At 40.5% G+C, this 17,832-nt stretch overlaps 1 protein-coding gene across 4 annotated transcripts in view; it reads right to left on the bottom strand.

Annotated features, from left to right (window-relative positions):
• Nucleotides 1-2,344: 2,344 nt before the first annotated feature.
• Nucleotides 2,345-17,832, bottom strand: part of LOC131427520 (inositol-trisphosphate 3-kinase A-like) — a 150,610-nt gene continuing 135,122 nt past the window's right edge. For 3 of the 4 annotated variants that reach the window (XM_058590785.1, XM_058590782.1, XM_058590783.1), the window contains 2 exons: nt 3,408-3,518; nt 2,346-3,337 (listed from right to left, as the gene is read on the bottom strand). In XM_058590785.1, coding sequence (XP_058446768.1) covers nt 2,780-3,337; nt 3,408-3,518 — 669 coding nt within the window. In that variant the 3' untranslated portion in view covers nt 2,346-2,779. Of the gene's footprint in view, nt 3,338-3,407; nt 3,519-17,832 lie in introns of all 4 variants that reach the window. The other variant, XM_058590784.1, reaches the window with a different exon arrangement.

Here is a 17,832-nt window from a genome sequence, read left to right as displayed (position 1 = left end):
GAATTCGGATCCCGATTTTCGCTCGAGAAATTCATGTCGAGGTTCATGTTCTGAAACTAGATTCAAAATTCAAATCCAGAATTCTGGTGAAAAGTCAAGAGGCTCAGGATCTACTTTCAGGTTCAAAAACTCTATCAGGAGCTAATCCGGGGCCAGAATTCTGGCCCATAACCAAAATTCCAGGTTGAAAATTATATTCCAGAATCCCATGCAGATGCAGAATTTAGATTCAGGTAAAAAATCGCTGTTAAGAATTTTGGTCCAGAATCTCAGTTCAATTTCAGAATTCAGATCCAGACTAAGAATTCCGGTCCAGAATCGAAGTCCCGATTTTAAGTTCACTCTGCACTCAGATCACAAATTCATGTTCACAGGTTAGGTCAAGTTACTCAAATCAGGACCAGATTCTGATTTCCAATTATAGTACGGAATCCTGGAATTCACATCTTGGCGTAGAATCCATGTAAAGAATCCTGATCCAGATTCAGAATCGAAATAAAGAATTCTGTATCAGTTTCACAATACAGAATGAGGATCCAAGGTCAGAATGCAGGTCTAGAACTCCAGATTCGGAAACCAGGTCCTTAATCATGCTTCAGGGTCAGAAGCCAAAATCAGAACCAAGTTCCAGGTTCACGATTCTGGTGCATTCCCAGTTTCTCTGTCAATTTTTTTAAGTAAAAATCTTGTTTGGAATCCTGAATTCAGCTCCAGAATCTTGCTCCAGATAGAGTCTAGAATCCAAATCCATGCTCAGTATCTAAGTGTAGATTTCTGCCTCAGGTTCAAAATCTCCGTCAGAATTCTGGTTCAAAAACCATGTCCAGATTTAGTAATCAGATCCAGAAACCTTGTCGGATATTCAAATCCTGGGTCCTGGTTCAGAATCCTAGGGTAAAAATCTCTGTCAATAACTTAGGTTCATGTTTAGAATTGAGGAATAGTAGAGAACTCAGGTCCAGAATCCAATCCAGACTCACAGTCCAATTGCAAAATAGGCTCAAAGTTTAGTTTCGGAAACTCTGTCAGAAGCTCAGAAAACAGAATTCTGGCGCAGAATCCAGGTCCAGAATGTAGGTTAAGGTCTCTGTCAGGAGTTCAGATTCACAATCTAACCACAGGTCTAGAATCCAGATCCATGTTCCGAATATGAAGTTCAGAATTCATATTCGGATAAAGAATTTCTTTCAAGAATCCAGGTTCAGATGCAGCATTCTGATTCAGGAACCTTGTTCGATAGTTCAGTATTATAATCCAGTGTCCAGGACCAGAATCCAGATCTAGATATCGCTTAGTTATTACTGGGTGAGAGGATTTTTTTAAACAATCATAGAACCTAATACTAACAAATGTAATAGACACAGTCATGCACATCTTTAAGGAGTGTATCGAAAATAAGCTATCCACATACATTTGTGTTATACGTATGAATTTGTGATGGTTTTTCATGCTCAGATCACAGCATGCTGTGCGTTTGGCTGTCAGCTTTCGTTTGTTTACTTGTTTGTGCGGTTGAAATTCTGCGTTTTCAAAATGTCGCGTATTGAAAAGGAAGTGAAAATTAAGGTTCTGGACACATGACTAAGTGAGAAGGGTATTACTATGCGAAAATTGGCGAAGCAGTTTGGAATTCATCATGCCAGTGTTAAAATCATCATTAATGGGTTTGGGGAACACTATTCTTTGGATGAGCTACCATGAAGAGGCAGAAACCCCGATTCTTCCAACCCGAAACTGAACCAGAAAGTGGTATCTCTATTCATGAAGAACAAATCAATGTCAATACGTGATCAGTAATTTCAGTTGTCGGCGTTCTTAAACAGGTTATTGAGCAGTTTCCTAACGTAGCTTTTATCAAGTCATATGACTGCTATCGAATTCAATTTCAATCCGATTTCGGATTCCAGAAGTTATTGGGAAGATTTTTAAGCGGTTTATCGGAGGCTTTCAAAACTTTCAAATAGTTTCATCGGGCAGTTTTCCGAGTTGCTCTTCGAGTAGTTTTTCAAATTGTTTACCAAACAGTTTTTGGGCAGTTTTTTCTGGTAGCAGATAACAGGAGCAGATAATGAACTAGTTATTCTGAGCACATTTTTAAGGTGGTTTTTCGGAAGTTAAATTTAAATTCAATGAATCAGCATCATTTTAAAGAGCAGAGCAGATATTAACTTGGGTGCATCATCATTTTTCTATGATTTGCATAGTTAAAAAAACAAGAATTAATGAATAAATAATCATTCCTGTTGCAATCGTGAAATGTTATGACTGACAATAATACGCATGAAACAAAAAATCAAGGACTTTCTTTCCAATGAATGTACTTCTACCTGTATGCATTCGACAAAAAAATATATCATAAAATGCATATAATTATTACTCATTATAACAAACACAATTTCGTTGCACTCAACTTCTAGAATAGCCAAATGGAATAAGGATCATGTGTACGATAAATATGTTAAACTGATTACGTATTTGCCTATCAGAATCGCGAAAAAACAATTATGAAACGAAAAATCTCATCCTATAGGAAAAGAAACTAATCTGCCTTACTGTTCGAGTTGTACACTGTTAAACTATAGCTGGCTATCGTATACTGTAATACAATTTATGGTTCCGAAACGTCATTGATGGAAATTTTTGCCATTGTTTCAAAAATCGACAGCTTAGTTTCAATTCAACGTCAGACTCTTGATATGAAATATTCTCACACACAAACAGAAACATCCACCCAAACACACACACACACACACACACACACACACACTCGTCAATGCTTCTAGCTGTCATCGGCTTTACAGTCGCAATTGTTATTATTCAGACAGTTGGCAACACTGCCCGAGGTTTCACCGGTGCCTTCTGTCAGCAGACTCGAACTCAATGTTAAAGTCGTCAAATCAACGGCCGACGACGCATCTTCCTCTCGACTGACGAATGTCTTTTCTTCGCGACTACTTCGACGGCGGATATTAATGTTATTGTTGTTGTTGTTATTATTGTTATTGCCGGAATCGTCCAGATCCGGCAACGACAGCCTCGGTATCCGCTCGTTGAGTGCTGCCTGTCGAGCTTCGAGCAGTTCATCGAATATCTCGATCAGATTGTTGATCCCAATCAGGTAGCCATCCTCGTGGTTGCCAACCTTCCAGGTGCTATCGTGACTGATGGTCACACTGTCCGGCAGAACCACCGTCTTGGCAAAATCGATCAACCACACACTGGCGTTATGTCGATCGTGCACGAACAACAGCGAACTGCCGATCACCTCGTGTCGCCGGAAGAAGTCCGAATAGCTGAGGGTGGCACGGATCGCCTTCAATCGTTGGATGTATTTAGGCTGGAATTAGATAGAGAAAAAAAAAGTTGAAAATAAATCTGACAGAGCTAGTGTTTTTGTTACTTCTTACCAATGCATGCGGGAAGCCTTCGGTGAATTCTTTGAACGCCTCCGTGATCTGTTCTCGGGATTTGGTCGTTTTGAAATCCTTCGAACTGGTACCGTCGCTTTTCTTAATGCCCTGTGAATTAGGTGATATGAAAAATAATTAGGTTTTAGTTTACAGTTTCACATCGTCACCACAAATGGTAGTTTGAAATTTATGACACTCGGCCCTCCTAACTACGATTATAAAGTCGGTTTTCGCAGTGATTGCATAACCTTTCTATATGAGAAATACTAACTGATTTTCGTTTATTTTTTAAACATTTTTACAAGGGAAAAGATGGATGAATATTTTTGTGTTGGTGCTCCTTCAGATCACACGGCGATTCTGCAGATAGAAAAGATATCCTGCTGTTGAGTGCTAAACATGCATATTCAGGACTAAAAAGATGAACGCGAGCACATTTCGGATGCATTTTCGGTTCTGGTGATTAGATTCGGTTGAACATTTGGTGTCGGTCGGAAATTGTTGACGAAGCCAGGATCCGTTATTATATGCCAGACAACAGAAAGATTACCGGACAATGGACTGGCATCGGCATGAGTGCTCCACTGTGGTCTAGGGAGACTGAATAGAGCGGAAAGGTCATGAAGTCGATTGTTAGGGAACGCCAAGGTGACTACCCTCGAAAAAGGAACAACATCATTGGAAGCAAATATAAGTGTGCATTATTGGAGCGATTGAAAACCGAAAAAAATCGTTTATTTTGGAGATAATGCGCCGGTATGACCATCAACTATTATGACCTACAAATTGGAATAATTTTGATGCGCGTTAAGAAGACTGTTTTCTGTTCTTCGCGAGTCGAAACAAGGGAGCCACCTCGGACCACTCCTTCTAATGCTATTCGTGAATGATCTATACAATGAATTGTCGTTATTTGAAGTAGTGTATGCAGATGATCTCAAAAAATATCGCATCATCATAAGCCTTTTGGGTTGTGGTGCTTTACAAATAGACAAATGGACATTGAAAGGGTCTTATAAATATGTGATCTGAACGGCATCCTCTTTGTTTTTGTTAGAGCGAAAAGCCTATGATGGTTTATGACTTCAACGATGTGTATTGCCTCTATAATGTTTATATTCAGTATTCTGGCGTTCTTGAATATGGTGTTACAATTGCAATTGTTACAATCTCATCAACCAACATGTTTCACAAAACAGCGCGAAATTTTCTTTGAAGCTCAATTTATTGCAATCGGTCATGAAAATCCCATGGATATTCGTTATCACCGTTTCAATAGTGAACATCTTCGTTAAAATTACAAATAGTGTTAAGCACAAGTATGCTAACTCTAATAGAAGAAAATGAGAAAACATAAACTTTAAAATTTGGAGCACTCATTATCCTGTTCCGGAACTGGAAGTCGGATTCTGTTGAAACAACATAGACATCTATGAAACCTAAATACCTTTCATTTGAATTTACTCCTTCATTTATGAAAATCGTCCTAGTCATCAAAAGTTATCAATTTGAGAAATCATCTAAAATTTACCTAATTTGAAAACTACAATCTATACGAGTTCGGAAATTTTTCCTATTTGTTTTGAAATTTTGAACCTGCACTCCCGCTTCCAAGAATCGAAAGGCATTAAAGTCACACCTAGAATTAGATGTTTGATTTTTTCATCTGTGGAACTTTACCGAAATTAAATCCTGGTTGTAGGTTTTATTAACTGTGCATTTTGGCACCTGCATCCTTTCGGGGATGCCGAACGATTTGTTTCTCTATGTTTTGTGCTGTTTTCTCACCTCACCCACTTCACAATTCCCTTTCGCGTTCCGGAATGAATGAGAAGCCACGGCGAGGTACAAATTTCCAAATAACTAGGGGAACGTGCCACTTGAGCCAGTTAGTTCTGATTACTGATTACTGATTGAATATCATACGCAGAAGTAACAGGAGTACAGATTATCTCTACGCCAATTTAGCCGCGGCGCCTGCTGTATGTTCGAGATATGCAAAATGCTGCGCTCCTGTTACTTTTATAAATCAAATTCATACTAAATAGAGTTGCGCGAGCTCAGCACACGAGCTGCTGTGAATCTCATGTGCTGTGCTTTTTTAAACCAGACTCAAGGAGTGTGTGCTAGCAAGAAAAGAGAGCCGAAACGATAGAGCTCGTGGCTCGTTCCAATACGAAACACGCGAGCTAGCAAAAACACGCACACGAGGTCTGAAGCACACGCTCGTGTGTCTTGTTGCTACTAGATCGAGAGTCGTGTGCTTCGTAGAACCAGATTCAACTGGTGTGCTAGCGCATCAGCTGGCTCATGAGCTGGATTGTGTTCTAGCTCGTGAACTTACTCATGTGCTGACTTAAGTGTCCGTTCTTTTTTATAATGTGGGACACATTTTTGTTTTCTATATAGGGGTGCAAATTAGAAACTCAAGAAAAATTCACGTAGAAATGTGGTCAGGTTTTGAACAATTACAGCTCAGTCAATTTTGTATCAATTATTAATATTAACCGTTGTCCTTTGGTGTGGTTGTCTCCTTGTCCAGTTTATCACATGGCTTACCGTAGTGAACAGCGTTTTGGTAATATTGACATGTGGCCATCTGATTGTCATGAGTAACAAGTGATTTGCACGCGATTCTTGTATCTTGATCAAAAGTCACATAAGAAGGTATAGCCCTCTTCAAGCGCCTGCGTAACAAACGTACGCCATTTAGAATACCGGGGAAAAAATTCTTCCACTTTTCTTTTTCGATAGAGAGAATCTCTTCGTATTGGGACATAGTTTTGCGATTATAAAGGTCGATTACGCTTGAGGGAAGATCATGCACACGCACTTCTATAGCACTATCTTCCATATATACTAAAATGTTGTACTTAAGGGTCTAAACGATGAAAAAAATCATCATTTTTGCGAATTTTTTCCAGAATTATCGTTCAAAAAAATAAATTTCAATGCTCTGCATAATAGAAAGTATCATTCGAACAATATTTTGTAAATTTTTCGTTGAAAAAATTTAGAGAAATACGTCGGTGAAGAGGTATTTTTGTGGACGCTTCTTAAAAATCATGATTTGCGGTGTCCACTGTTTCTCAGTGCAGACTAATCAGAAGTGAACAAATGAACGCAGCATGGTTGAAGTAGGAGTTTTTCTAGACCCCAACGTTTCTGTTTGATTTTTTTTAAATTTTTTTATTTTTGGTGGTTGTTCAAAATGAAAACTACGATTTTTCATGGAAACATCCGCCATTTTGTAGCTGTTAAGCCTCCCCAAAGTAACAAACAACGAAAAGGAAAACGTTGGGGTCTGGTTTTTTATATGAAGAAAGTGTGAGCAAAATTTAAAAAAAAATTGGTGCAGTAGTTTTTGAATGACGATGGACACGGACTTTCAAAACCTGCTTTCGAGGAAAACGCGTTTAAAAGTTTTTGTCCATAAAATCAATGGAAACAATTAATTACTCCAGGGAGCCCATAGGGTTTAACATTTTCAAAAAATCATATTTTTCTTTTATAATTTATTACAACGAAACATTTCAAGAATGTTTTGTCAAGTTTTGAAGTCAATCGAAGTAGAAATCTTGGGCCTGTGTGCCGAGCTTTTGCTTCTTCGCAGAATGAGATAGCCATAGATAAGGGTCCATAACTTCCAAAGTTTCGTTCCAATAGGCTTGAAAATTTCACAGAAAATTCTTCAAATGTTTTACTATAAGAAAATATAAAGAAAATAATAAATGATTTTTCAAAACTTACCCGCCTCTTAAATCAAATCATTTTACAAGCGAAAAGTTTGAACTAATTCTTAACAAAGCAAATGAGCTGTGGCACTCAGAAAGTAACTCCAAATCAATAAAAGTGGACTGCGCGTTGGTGCTTCTGTGAATACTTTCAAATACACTCAAAAAATTCATTACTTCACTTTTATGGTTGAACCTTTTTTGATATTCTACGAGCTTCCTGAATAGCACATATGAATTACTGTACAAGTTATATTTTTTCGTATTACCTATAAGGCTGACGTTTTGATTGCTGATTTGGAACTTGTGCATCCTTTGTTGGAATTTTTTCTAACGTAAATACACTTTGAAAACTCATGTTGTATTTACAATAAACGCTTCTTCACTGCATATTGCGTATTTTCATTTTTCAGTTTAGGTTTATGACGCTTTAAAAGACATTCAGGAGCATTTCAAGCACTCTCAGGAAGTCTTATAAATCTCATGAAATAATACAATGTGTAGACAATCACTATCAATCAAGCTTCAACACCGAAGTCGGTGATTTAATCTATATTAGTAATTATTAGGAAATTTATCAGCTATGGTGAGATGAACTAAAAATATCGGCCTAGAATCATATGTTGTCTAAATAAAGGGTGATTCTTTTGCTGGTATCTTTTTGGCAACACTGTTTTTGACTGATCAAGCGTGAATCGTGTCTTGTGTCATCGTCAAACTTGTTCAGTTTGGTCTATAATTTAAGCATGAACCGTCGTTTGGTCTATAATTTAATCATGAATGGACGCTGGCAAAGTTAGAGGAAAAACCACTTCCTATCAAAAAAATTGTGTTCAGCGACGAAGTTCATTTCTGGTTGAATGAATACGTCAAAAAGCAAAATTACCGCATCCGGGATGAAGACCAGCCAGAAGCATTGCAAGAGCTACCAATGCATCCCAAAAAGTCACTGTTTGGTGTGGATTATGGACCGGTCGCATTATTCGTGAAATACTGGCCGATATGTTAGAGAGAGTATGCCAAAATTGGACCTTGCACATGGGCCATCTAAAGTGGAGCCGCGGCCAATATTTGCATGAAATCATCTTCAAACAATAAATTATATTCATCGTTCTATTGATTCCAATGAAGATTTCAACAATTTTAGTAGTTGGCACCATAAACCAGAAAAGATATCAAGAAATCCTCGCTTTGCATTCCTTCTAGCTAGATGACTCCCAGAGTAGAAATAGTTTCGCTCGCCTAATAAATCTTGTTGGATAGCTGCGTGTAGGTTAGAGATGGGCAAAACAGTTCATTTTAAAGAACCGTTCAGTGATGCAGAGTTCTGTTGAAAGAACTAGTTCTCCAGAGCCGTTCGTTCGTTCTTTTCATAGTTGGTTTGTTTGTTCAAAGACTGAACAAGAACTCACTTTTGTAAGCTTAAGCGAGGAAAAAAAGGTCCCTCGAAATAGAACTGAGGTTTCGTGACGAAACTTTCTTATTAGTACCGTTCTTGAAAAAAGGTTGAGCGAGCTTAAAAAACAAAAAAAAAGATCCCTCAACTTTGAACTGAGGAACTACCGTTCTCAAAAAAAGAACTATAGCTAGTTCATTCTTTCAAAAGAACTAGTTCTTTTGAACCGTTCGCGAACGAATTGCCCATCTCTAGTGTAGGTACTCCGCAGATGATCGCGAAATCTTCTGATTGAAATACGATGCAGAAACTATCCTAACGAGATTTCTCTAATCTCATTTCACGACGATAGATACTAGCTTCGACTTGACCATCACAAGAAGAACCGTTAGTTATATATTTCTCAAATCATTGTTCTTATCAACCAGATAACATAGCCATTATCCACGGTAGGGGAAATGTTACAAAAACAAATTTTGGCGAGTCGTCTTCCTAGTTTACACATTTACACTACAGTTTACACGAAGGATCTTTGAAGCATCTATAGGAATAGTCGTGAAATTAGATAATGTTTTTAGAAAGAAAATAAGAGTTAGCATTTTAAACGAACAAGATCAGGTTTACTGAGTTTACAACTTTGTCGGAGTATTGCTCTAAAAAGTGATAACAAATCTATGTAGGAACACACAATTTCCGAATCTCACTTTACGACAGGCTAAACATGACGATTCGCGGGAGTAATATGGCCATTCATTATTCATACTAAGGAGTGTATCGAAAATGAGCTATCCAAAAATTGTGCTTTCAAATTATGCTGTTACCACCGCCGCTTAATAACACCAGTGGGCATACGATCGGGCCTGTCGGAAAGAGCGCTAGAAAAGAGACGTCAGATGACAGCCAGATAGTGAGAACTGACATAACGAGAAGGCAAAAAAAGGACTGAAAGTGCGTGTAAAGGCAGTCGAGAATTTATCGACGTTTATTATAATTAAATTTAAATCTAAGTTTAATCGCTAATTATCGTTCTAAATTCGTAAGTTGAATAGAATTTGTTATTATATAAATGTATAATTTGAAATCTTTAGGTTCAACTCGTAAACGAGTGAGAATTGTTTGATCAAAGGAACCGCGTGAACAATATTGAAGAATATCATTAATGTAAGTAGTTATGAACTGAAAACCCCGCTCATTTACTAAATAAAATGAACTATTTTAGTTTTGAGCTGTACGCTACGGTCTGCTTCAAAAAAGTGGTTTTTCTTCCAACATTTGATCTGAACAATCTCAAAAATTAATGATATCATCTGAAAGCGTGGATGAACATAACCCTGAAATCACGGGCTATGATTGTGCACTATGCGAAGAGCCAAACCACGCGGATAGCAATATGATTTTCTGCGAAAAGTGCAACAGATGGTTCCACTTTAAATGCACAGGTGTGAACGAGGATGTTGAAAACGTTTCCTGGATATGTACAGATTGTCGCGGGACTGAAAATCGTAACGAAAAGACGCAAACCAAGATCAGTGGTAACGCTATCGTGACAGTACCTGATTCAGGTAACGAAGGACCATCGAATATAGTTGATCCAGAAACCGTCAATAATCCAACTACGTCTGCTACTATGCGAGAGGATGCTGAATTGCGGCATAAGCAAGAGTTACTGCAAATGGAAGCAGACTTCGTTCGTAAATATGAAATGGAGAAGGAAAAAATGTTGATGCAAATTCGTCTCGAGAGAGAGATGTTGAAAAGGAAACGGGTTTTAGATGCGGAATTCAATAGAATGCGAAGTGCATTGCAAGATGAATTCAAACCTACAGATTCGTTGGGAGTCATGAAGGAAGGTACCATGAGACGTCAAGTGCAAAAAAAAAAATGCTGACATAAATGAGATGTGGAAGACAAAGTTCAAATTTCCAATCGAGCAAAATCAACCAGTAGTAGATACTCGAAGAGCTTTTCCCAATTGTTCCACTCCCAGAAAGCAAGTGCACGTAAGTAATTTCGTCAATAATCAACCTCCACTCCAAAGCGACTCTGACGAGGACACTTCGCTTCAAATTCCACGCGATGCAACGATGGACAAGCCGGTTTCACCGCTTCCATCAGTTCCTATGTCCTCATGTTCATCTTCGACATTTGAGAACTTTATCTGAACGGTCTTATTTAATATCGTTAGTCTGGGTCCCTTCGCATTGTTCCATTCCGGGCAATGAAAAGGCAGACTCATTGGCTAAAGTGGGCGCATTGGAAGGTGATATTTATGAAAGACCAATCTGCTTCAATGAATTTTTCAGTATTTCTCGTCAGAAAACTCTCGAAAATTGGCAAACTTCATGGACGAATGACGAACTGGGACGATGGCTACACTCCATTATCCCTAAGGTATCGACGAAACCTTGGTTCAAGGGGATGAACGTGAGTCGTGATTTCATTCGCGTTATGTCACGGCTCATGTCAAATCACTATACATTCAACTCACATCTCCGGCGTATTGGGCTCGTGGAGAGCAGTCTCTGCACCTGTGGCGACGGTTATCAGGACATCGAACATGTCGTGTGGTCGTGCGTAGAGTATCGTGACGCCAGGTTGGAGCTTCTGGAATCCCTTAGGGCCCGAGGTAGACCGCCTGATGTTCCGGTTCGGGATGTGTTGGCGAGTCGGGATAGTTCCTATATGCTTCTCATTTACCAATACCTTAAACACATTAATATACAAGTGTGATCCGTTGTATTTGGCATAGAAAGTTTTCCTTACTCTTTTCGAGACTAAGAATACTCTTCACCTATAGGTTCGACACTAACATCCGCCCGATTCTCCCAATCCCCCGTCTGTCTACCATATTTATCGATACTAACAAGATCTTTTTGCTGTTACTAACTTTTCGCTCCCCTTTCCCCAGTCTCTTCACCATCTCGATGTCAACTAACTAAATATTTGTAGTTATTAGTTATTTCGTTCCCATACCCCCCTTTAACAATCCGTTTTCCACAACAATTACTTCTCTATTTTTTTTTCTTCATACCATTCGGCAACATCACCATCATTGCCACGGAAAGCCGCTCCAGTCGATGATTCACATGCGGGCCACCCGCCAGGTCTTTGCAGCCTGGGGGTGTTTTCCGCGGACCCACTGAAGTATGCAGCAATTTTTGATACATTTTCACGTCACCTGGCTGATTCCAAGAACGGAGGACCACTCCTGTCGATAACTAGCACGCGGGCCACTGGCCGGGTCTTTGACTCGGGGGTGTCTTCCGTGGACCCATACGAACAAGCATACGGCCACTACCATTGAGTAGCAACGTCACCAGTAAAACATGAGAGGCCAGCACCTACACAATTCTTATTATTACAAAATGCCTTTGGTATCATAGAGCTAACGCATTGTGCTTTAATAAATATATTTTATGAAAAAAAAAATGTTCATCTTCGAGTTCGATTCCTGATTCAGTCCGACAGTTTGGTTCAATGCTATCTCAAGGCCTCACGATGTCTGTCAATCGTGACGAGGATTTCATTACACAACACGACGAACCGAGGTTAACTAGAGCTCAAATCGCTGCACGAAAAGGTTCATTCGCGAAATTGCCAGTCTTTACTGGGCGATCGGAAGAGTGGCCTATTTATCAGTAGTTACAACAACGGAAATAGAGCGTGTAACTGGACTAATTTAGAAAATTTGGGACGGCTTCAAGAAAGCATCAAAGGACAAGCGTTAGAGGCGGTTCGGAGTAGGCTTTTACTCCCGGAATCAGTTCCAAAGGTAATCGAGACTCTTCGGTTACTATATGGCCGGCCGGAACAGCTGCTTCATTCTTTGATGCAAAAGGCGAGAAGGGCCGAAGCACCACGTATCGATCGTTTGGTTACGTTTATCAGTTATGGTATGGTCGTTCAACAGTTGTGTGATCATCTGGTAGCTTCGGGACTAGTGGACCATCTCGTGAATCCTATGCTAATTGCGGAGCTCGTAGAGAAATTGCCTCCTAGTACGAAACTCGAATGGGTTAGATATAAACGTCAAAGGGATACAGTAAACTTAAGTACCCTTTCGGACTTTCTTTCTGGAATTGTTTCGGAAGCAACGGAAGTCACGATGTATTCAGATCCACAGGTAGAAAAGCGCTCCATGCGGGAACGGCAGGATAAAAGATCGAAACCCAAAGAGCATGAAGGTTTCCTGAACACACATCATGTCGCGCAGTCATCAAGTAGAGCAACGGTAGATCACAACATTCAGTATAGCGAGGGTCGCAAGCCATGTCTTGCATGCAACAATGCAGACCATCGGATCCGTTATTGTGGAGAATTTCAACGCCTGTCATTGGAAGATAGGCTGAAAATCGTGAAAAAATGGAAGCTGTGTTTATTATGCCTAAATGATCATGGACAAGCTCGCTGTCGGTTCAAAGGGCATTGCAATGTAGGGAATTGCAAGGAACGACATCATCCGCTTCTTCATTCGGTAAACAAATATTTGCCGCTATCAACGAACTGTAACTTACATAACTCGGAACAGTATCCAGTCATTTTTCGCGTAGTACCAATTAGGATTTACAACGGAAAGTATTCTGTCAATGTTACTGCCTTTTTGGACGAAGGCTCGTCGTATTCCTCGATGGATAGTAGTGTTGCAAACGAAATAAAGCTGAACGGAGTATGGAAGCCAATTGTCGTCAAATGGACGGCAGGCATGAGTCGAGTTGAAAGGGATTCCAGGTGCGTCAACGTGTCAATTTCCGCGATGGATTCTGACGAGAAATTCGTGTTACAAAATGTTCATACTGTACAACATTTGCAACTACCAGAGCAAAATATTCAGTTTGCTGAAGTATCCAAGAGATTCAATCATCTTCGTGGACTTCCGGTTCCCAAGTACTTAGGAGGACAACCTAAGGTTCTTATCGGTCTTAAACATTTACACGTGTACGCTCCGCTTGAATCACGTGTCGGGAAACCTGGAGAACCAATCGCTGTTCGAACGAGACTCGGCTGGACTATATACGGTCCACAAGGTAGTAACGATACCCCAGTTGGATTTGCTGCACATCATACCGATTGCGATCCGGAAAATCGGGATCTGAGTGAACGGAGTTGCAGCAAAATGTAGTTAGACAGATTCAAGAATACCAGACGAAGGGATACGCTCACATCGCCACACGAAAAGAACTAAACGATGTTGAGCCTGGTAAGGTATGGTATCTCCCGCTTAATGTTGTCCTAAACCCCAAAATACCGGGAAAGGATCGACTAGTGTGGGACGCCGCAGCATCAATTGGTGGCAAATCGCTCAATTCCGAGCTACTGAAGGGTCCCGACCTTCTTTCCAGTCTGCCATCGGTTTTGTGTCCGTTTCGTGAGCGCCCAATCGCCTTTGGGGGCGACATAGCGGAAATGTATCATCAGCTGCTGATACGATCGAGTGACAAGTCAGCTCAAAGATTTTTGTTTCGGCCGAATTCAACCGGTCCTCCCGTGATATACATTATAGATGTTGCCACGTTTGGTGCAACCAGCTCGCCTTGTTCGGCCAAATATATTAAAAATCGAAACGCACAGGAATTTTCCAAGCAGTTCCCAGACGCTGTCGAAGCGATCGTTCGTCGACACTACGTCGATGACTACCTGGATTCAACATTCACCATTGACGAAGCTATTAAACGAGCGAACGAGGTTGCGTTCATTCATTCTAAGGCTGGTTTCACAATTCGAAACTGGGTATCAAATAGTGCGGCTTTCCTACAGCATTTCGGTAGACAGACCCTCGATCGGACAATCCAATTTGATTTCGATAAATCTAACTACACAGAAAGAATCTTGGGAATGTCATGGAATACGGCCAGAGACATATTTGTTCTCGGCGTCGTTTCAATTGATGATTTGCAACCCTTCTTGGTAGAAGAAAGGCTACCGACTAAAAGGATCCTCTTACGTATCGTAATGAGCCTTTTTGATCCCCTTGGCTTATGGTCGTTGTTTACGGTGTTCGGAAAAATAATAATTCAGGATCTATGGAGAAATGGTCTCTCGTGGGACGAAACGATCGACAGTAATTCTGCGAAGAAATGGTCTAAGTGGATTTCGCTGCTACCAAAAGTCCAGTCCATGGAGATTCCTCGTTGTTACTTTTTAGATTCGAAGCCGTCAGACTATCAGAATCTTGAGTTGCACGTGTTCGCTGACGCCAGTGAGGAGGCCTATGGATGCGTTGGTTACTTTCGCTTTTTGGGTGAATGGAACACCGAGAGTCGCCCTTGTGTCTGCTAAATCGAAGGTAGCCCCTCTTCAGTACATGCCCATTCCTCGGTTGGAACTTCTGGCGGCTGTACTTGCGGCAAGATTGTCAGTAGCTATAAAGAATAATCATTCAGTACAGGTGAAACGGCTTGTTTTTCATATAGACTCTGCTACGGTATTGTCCTGGATTAGTTCCGACCACAGAAAGTATAAACAATTTGTGGCTTATCGTATCGGAGAAATTTTAAGTCTTACGAGTCCAACCGATTGGTGCTGGGTAGCGTCAAAGGATAACATAGCTGATGTTATAACGAAGTGGGGGAAAACAGGTCCACCCCTTCAAACCGATGGTGTTTGGGTTCGAGGTCCAGCTATTTTGTACCAAGCGACTGAAGAGAGTTTCCGGAAAAAGCTACCTGAAGCGGGTGTAAAAGAAGAACTACGGGCATATTACCTGTTCCACGATGTATCCTTAGCCGAATGTATTGTGGATACTACTCGTTTTTCACGCTGGAGAGTTCTTGTAAGATCAATTGCTTGTGTATTTCGTTTTATCTCCAACTGTCGCAAAAGGATTAAGAAGCACCCAATTGAAACGCTCAGAGCCACGCATAATCAAACGGGACTGCTAAAGGGTTCAACATTATCGATTAAAGTTCCTCTCAAATGGGATGAATACCGAAGAGCGGAAGAGTATCTGTGGAAATCTGCGCAACAAGAAGGATTTCCCGATGAAACGAAAATACTGCAAAAAAACTTGGAGTTACCGCGAGCCAAGTGGTATGCAATCGATCGATCCAGTCCTCTATACAAACTTTCCTCTTTTTTTGGATGAGTCCGGAATAATTCGGATGGAAGGGCGGACGGCCCATGCGGATTTTATCCCCTTTGAGCAGCGATGTCCAGCAGTGCTTCCAAAATGTCATGATGTTACAACCAAAATTCTTCGTTATTACCATGAAAAATTCGGCCACGCTAACCGTGAAACTGTGGTCAACGAGATTAGGCAACGCTTCTACATCCCGTTCATTCGAGCTGCGGTAATTCAGGTAATGAAAGGGTGTGCTTAGTGCAAAATCAACAAATGCCGACCTACTATCCCTAGAATGGCTCCCCTTCCTGTCCAACGCTTGACACCTCAGCATCGTCCGTTCAGTTTCGTAGGGATCGACTATTTCGGCCCAGTAACCGTTACAATAAGAAGGCGCTCTGAGAAGAGATGGATCTGCTTAATCACGTGCTTAGCAACCAGGGCGATTCACATGGAAGTCGCACACAGGCTTAGTAGCCAGTCGTGTGTGATGGCCATTAGAAGATTTATCTGTAGAAGAGGGTCTCCGTGTGAATTCTTCTCTGACAATGGTACCAACTTTCATGCAGCAAGTAAGGAGTTGGTTGAGGAGTTTCGAACTATCGAATTTGATTGTGCTGATGTTTTTACAAGTTCTACGACCAAATGGCATTTTAATCCGCCAGCTGCGCCACACATGGGCGGAATATGGGAGCGATTGGTGAGATCGGCAAAGGAGGCACTCAAAGCTCTGCACGACGGTGGAAAGTTAACAGACGAAATCTTACTTACTGTGTTAGCCGAGGCGGAGGATATTGTAAACTCTCGACCACTGACATATGTGCCACAAGAATCAGCAGAAGTTGAAGCTCTCACTCCGAACCACTTCATTCGTGGTTTTCCAGCTGGAGAACGTGTCGAAGTCAACTTACCGACTGGATCAGCAGAAGCGTTACGCGATAACTACAAGCGATCTCAAAAACTAGCCGATATGTTGTGGCAGAGGTGGCTCAAGGAGTACATACCATCGATCAATCACCGATCTAAATGGTATGAAGAACAAGACCCTGTCGAAGAAGGTGAATTGGTATATTTGGTCGACGGAAATAATCGGAGAACCTGGATTCGAGGTATTGTGGAGAAAGTTATACGAAGTATCGATGGCAGAGTACGACGAGCTTTGGTGCGAACATCAAAGGGTGTGTATCGGCGGGCAGTTGCGAAGCTTGCGGTTATGGAGTTGAGGAGTAAATCTGATCGAATCTCCGATTCCGGACCAGAGTTACGAGAGGGGGAATTGTTACCACCGCCGCTTAACAACACCAGTGGGCATACGATCGGGCCTGTCGGAAAGAGCGCTAGAAAAGAGACGTCAGATGACAGCCAGATAGTGAGAACTGACATAACGAGAAGGCAAAAAAAGGACTGAAAGTGCGTGTAAAGGCAGTCGAGAATTTATCGACGTTTATTATAATTAAATTTAAATCTAAGTTTAATCGCTAATTATCGTTCTAAATTCGTAAGTTGAATAGAATTTGTTATTATATAAATGTATAATTTGAAATCTTTAGGTTCAACTCGTAAACGTCCGAAAATATCGACAAAGGCATGGTTCAGGGGACTGGATGTGAGTAGAGATTTCATTCGTGTGATGTCCAGACTCATGTCCAATCACTACACGTTAGATGCACATCTCCTTCGAATTGGGCTCTCCGAGACTAATCATTGTGCTTGTGGCGAAGGTTATCGAGATATTGATCATGTCGTTTGGACATGCGTGGAGTATCGTGATGTCAGATCTCAACTAATAAATTCTTTGCGTACCCAAGGTAGACTATCCAATATCCCAGTTCGAGACATTCTTGCTTGTCGTGACCTTTCATACATGAAACTTATTTATCATTTCATAAAGAAAACTGGAGTTTCAATTTAATAAAGGCCCCTTTCAAGACTTAGTTCTGATCCCAGCTGCGTCCATGAGTTCAACCAATAGCTAAATTAGAATAAAAATAATGTAATGATACAAACAAACTCGAAACAGTTTATGAAATTATTAACAAAATGTCTGAAAATAACAGCTTATTTTATAATTTATAGAAGTTAATCGTTTGGTTCAAATAATATTTCCGAGTAGATATCATAATTAATGACGAGTACCTAAGTTGATATTTAAGTAATAAGAGAATATGTTTTAATAAATGCAAAACGTTGTGACTATGTTAGAATTAAATTAGGATAAGAATATTATGTAAAAGT

This window comes from Malaya genurostris, chromosome 2 (assembly GCF_030247185.1).
Source record: "Malaya genurostris strain Urasoe2022 chromosome 2, Malgen_1.1, whole genome shotgun sequence".
Classification (NCBI taxonomy): Eukaryota; Metazoa; Arthropoda; class Insecta; order Diptera; family Culicidae; genus Malaya; species Malaya genurostris.
The sequence above is the reverse complement of the archived record's forward strand: the minus strand, read 5'-3'. Positions and strand labels throughout refer to the sequence as shown.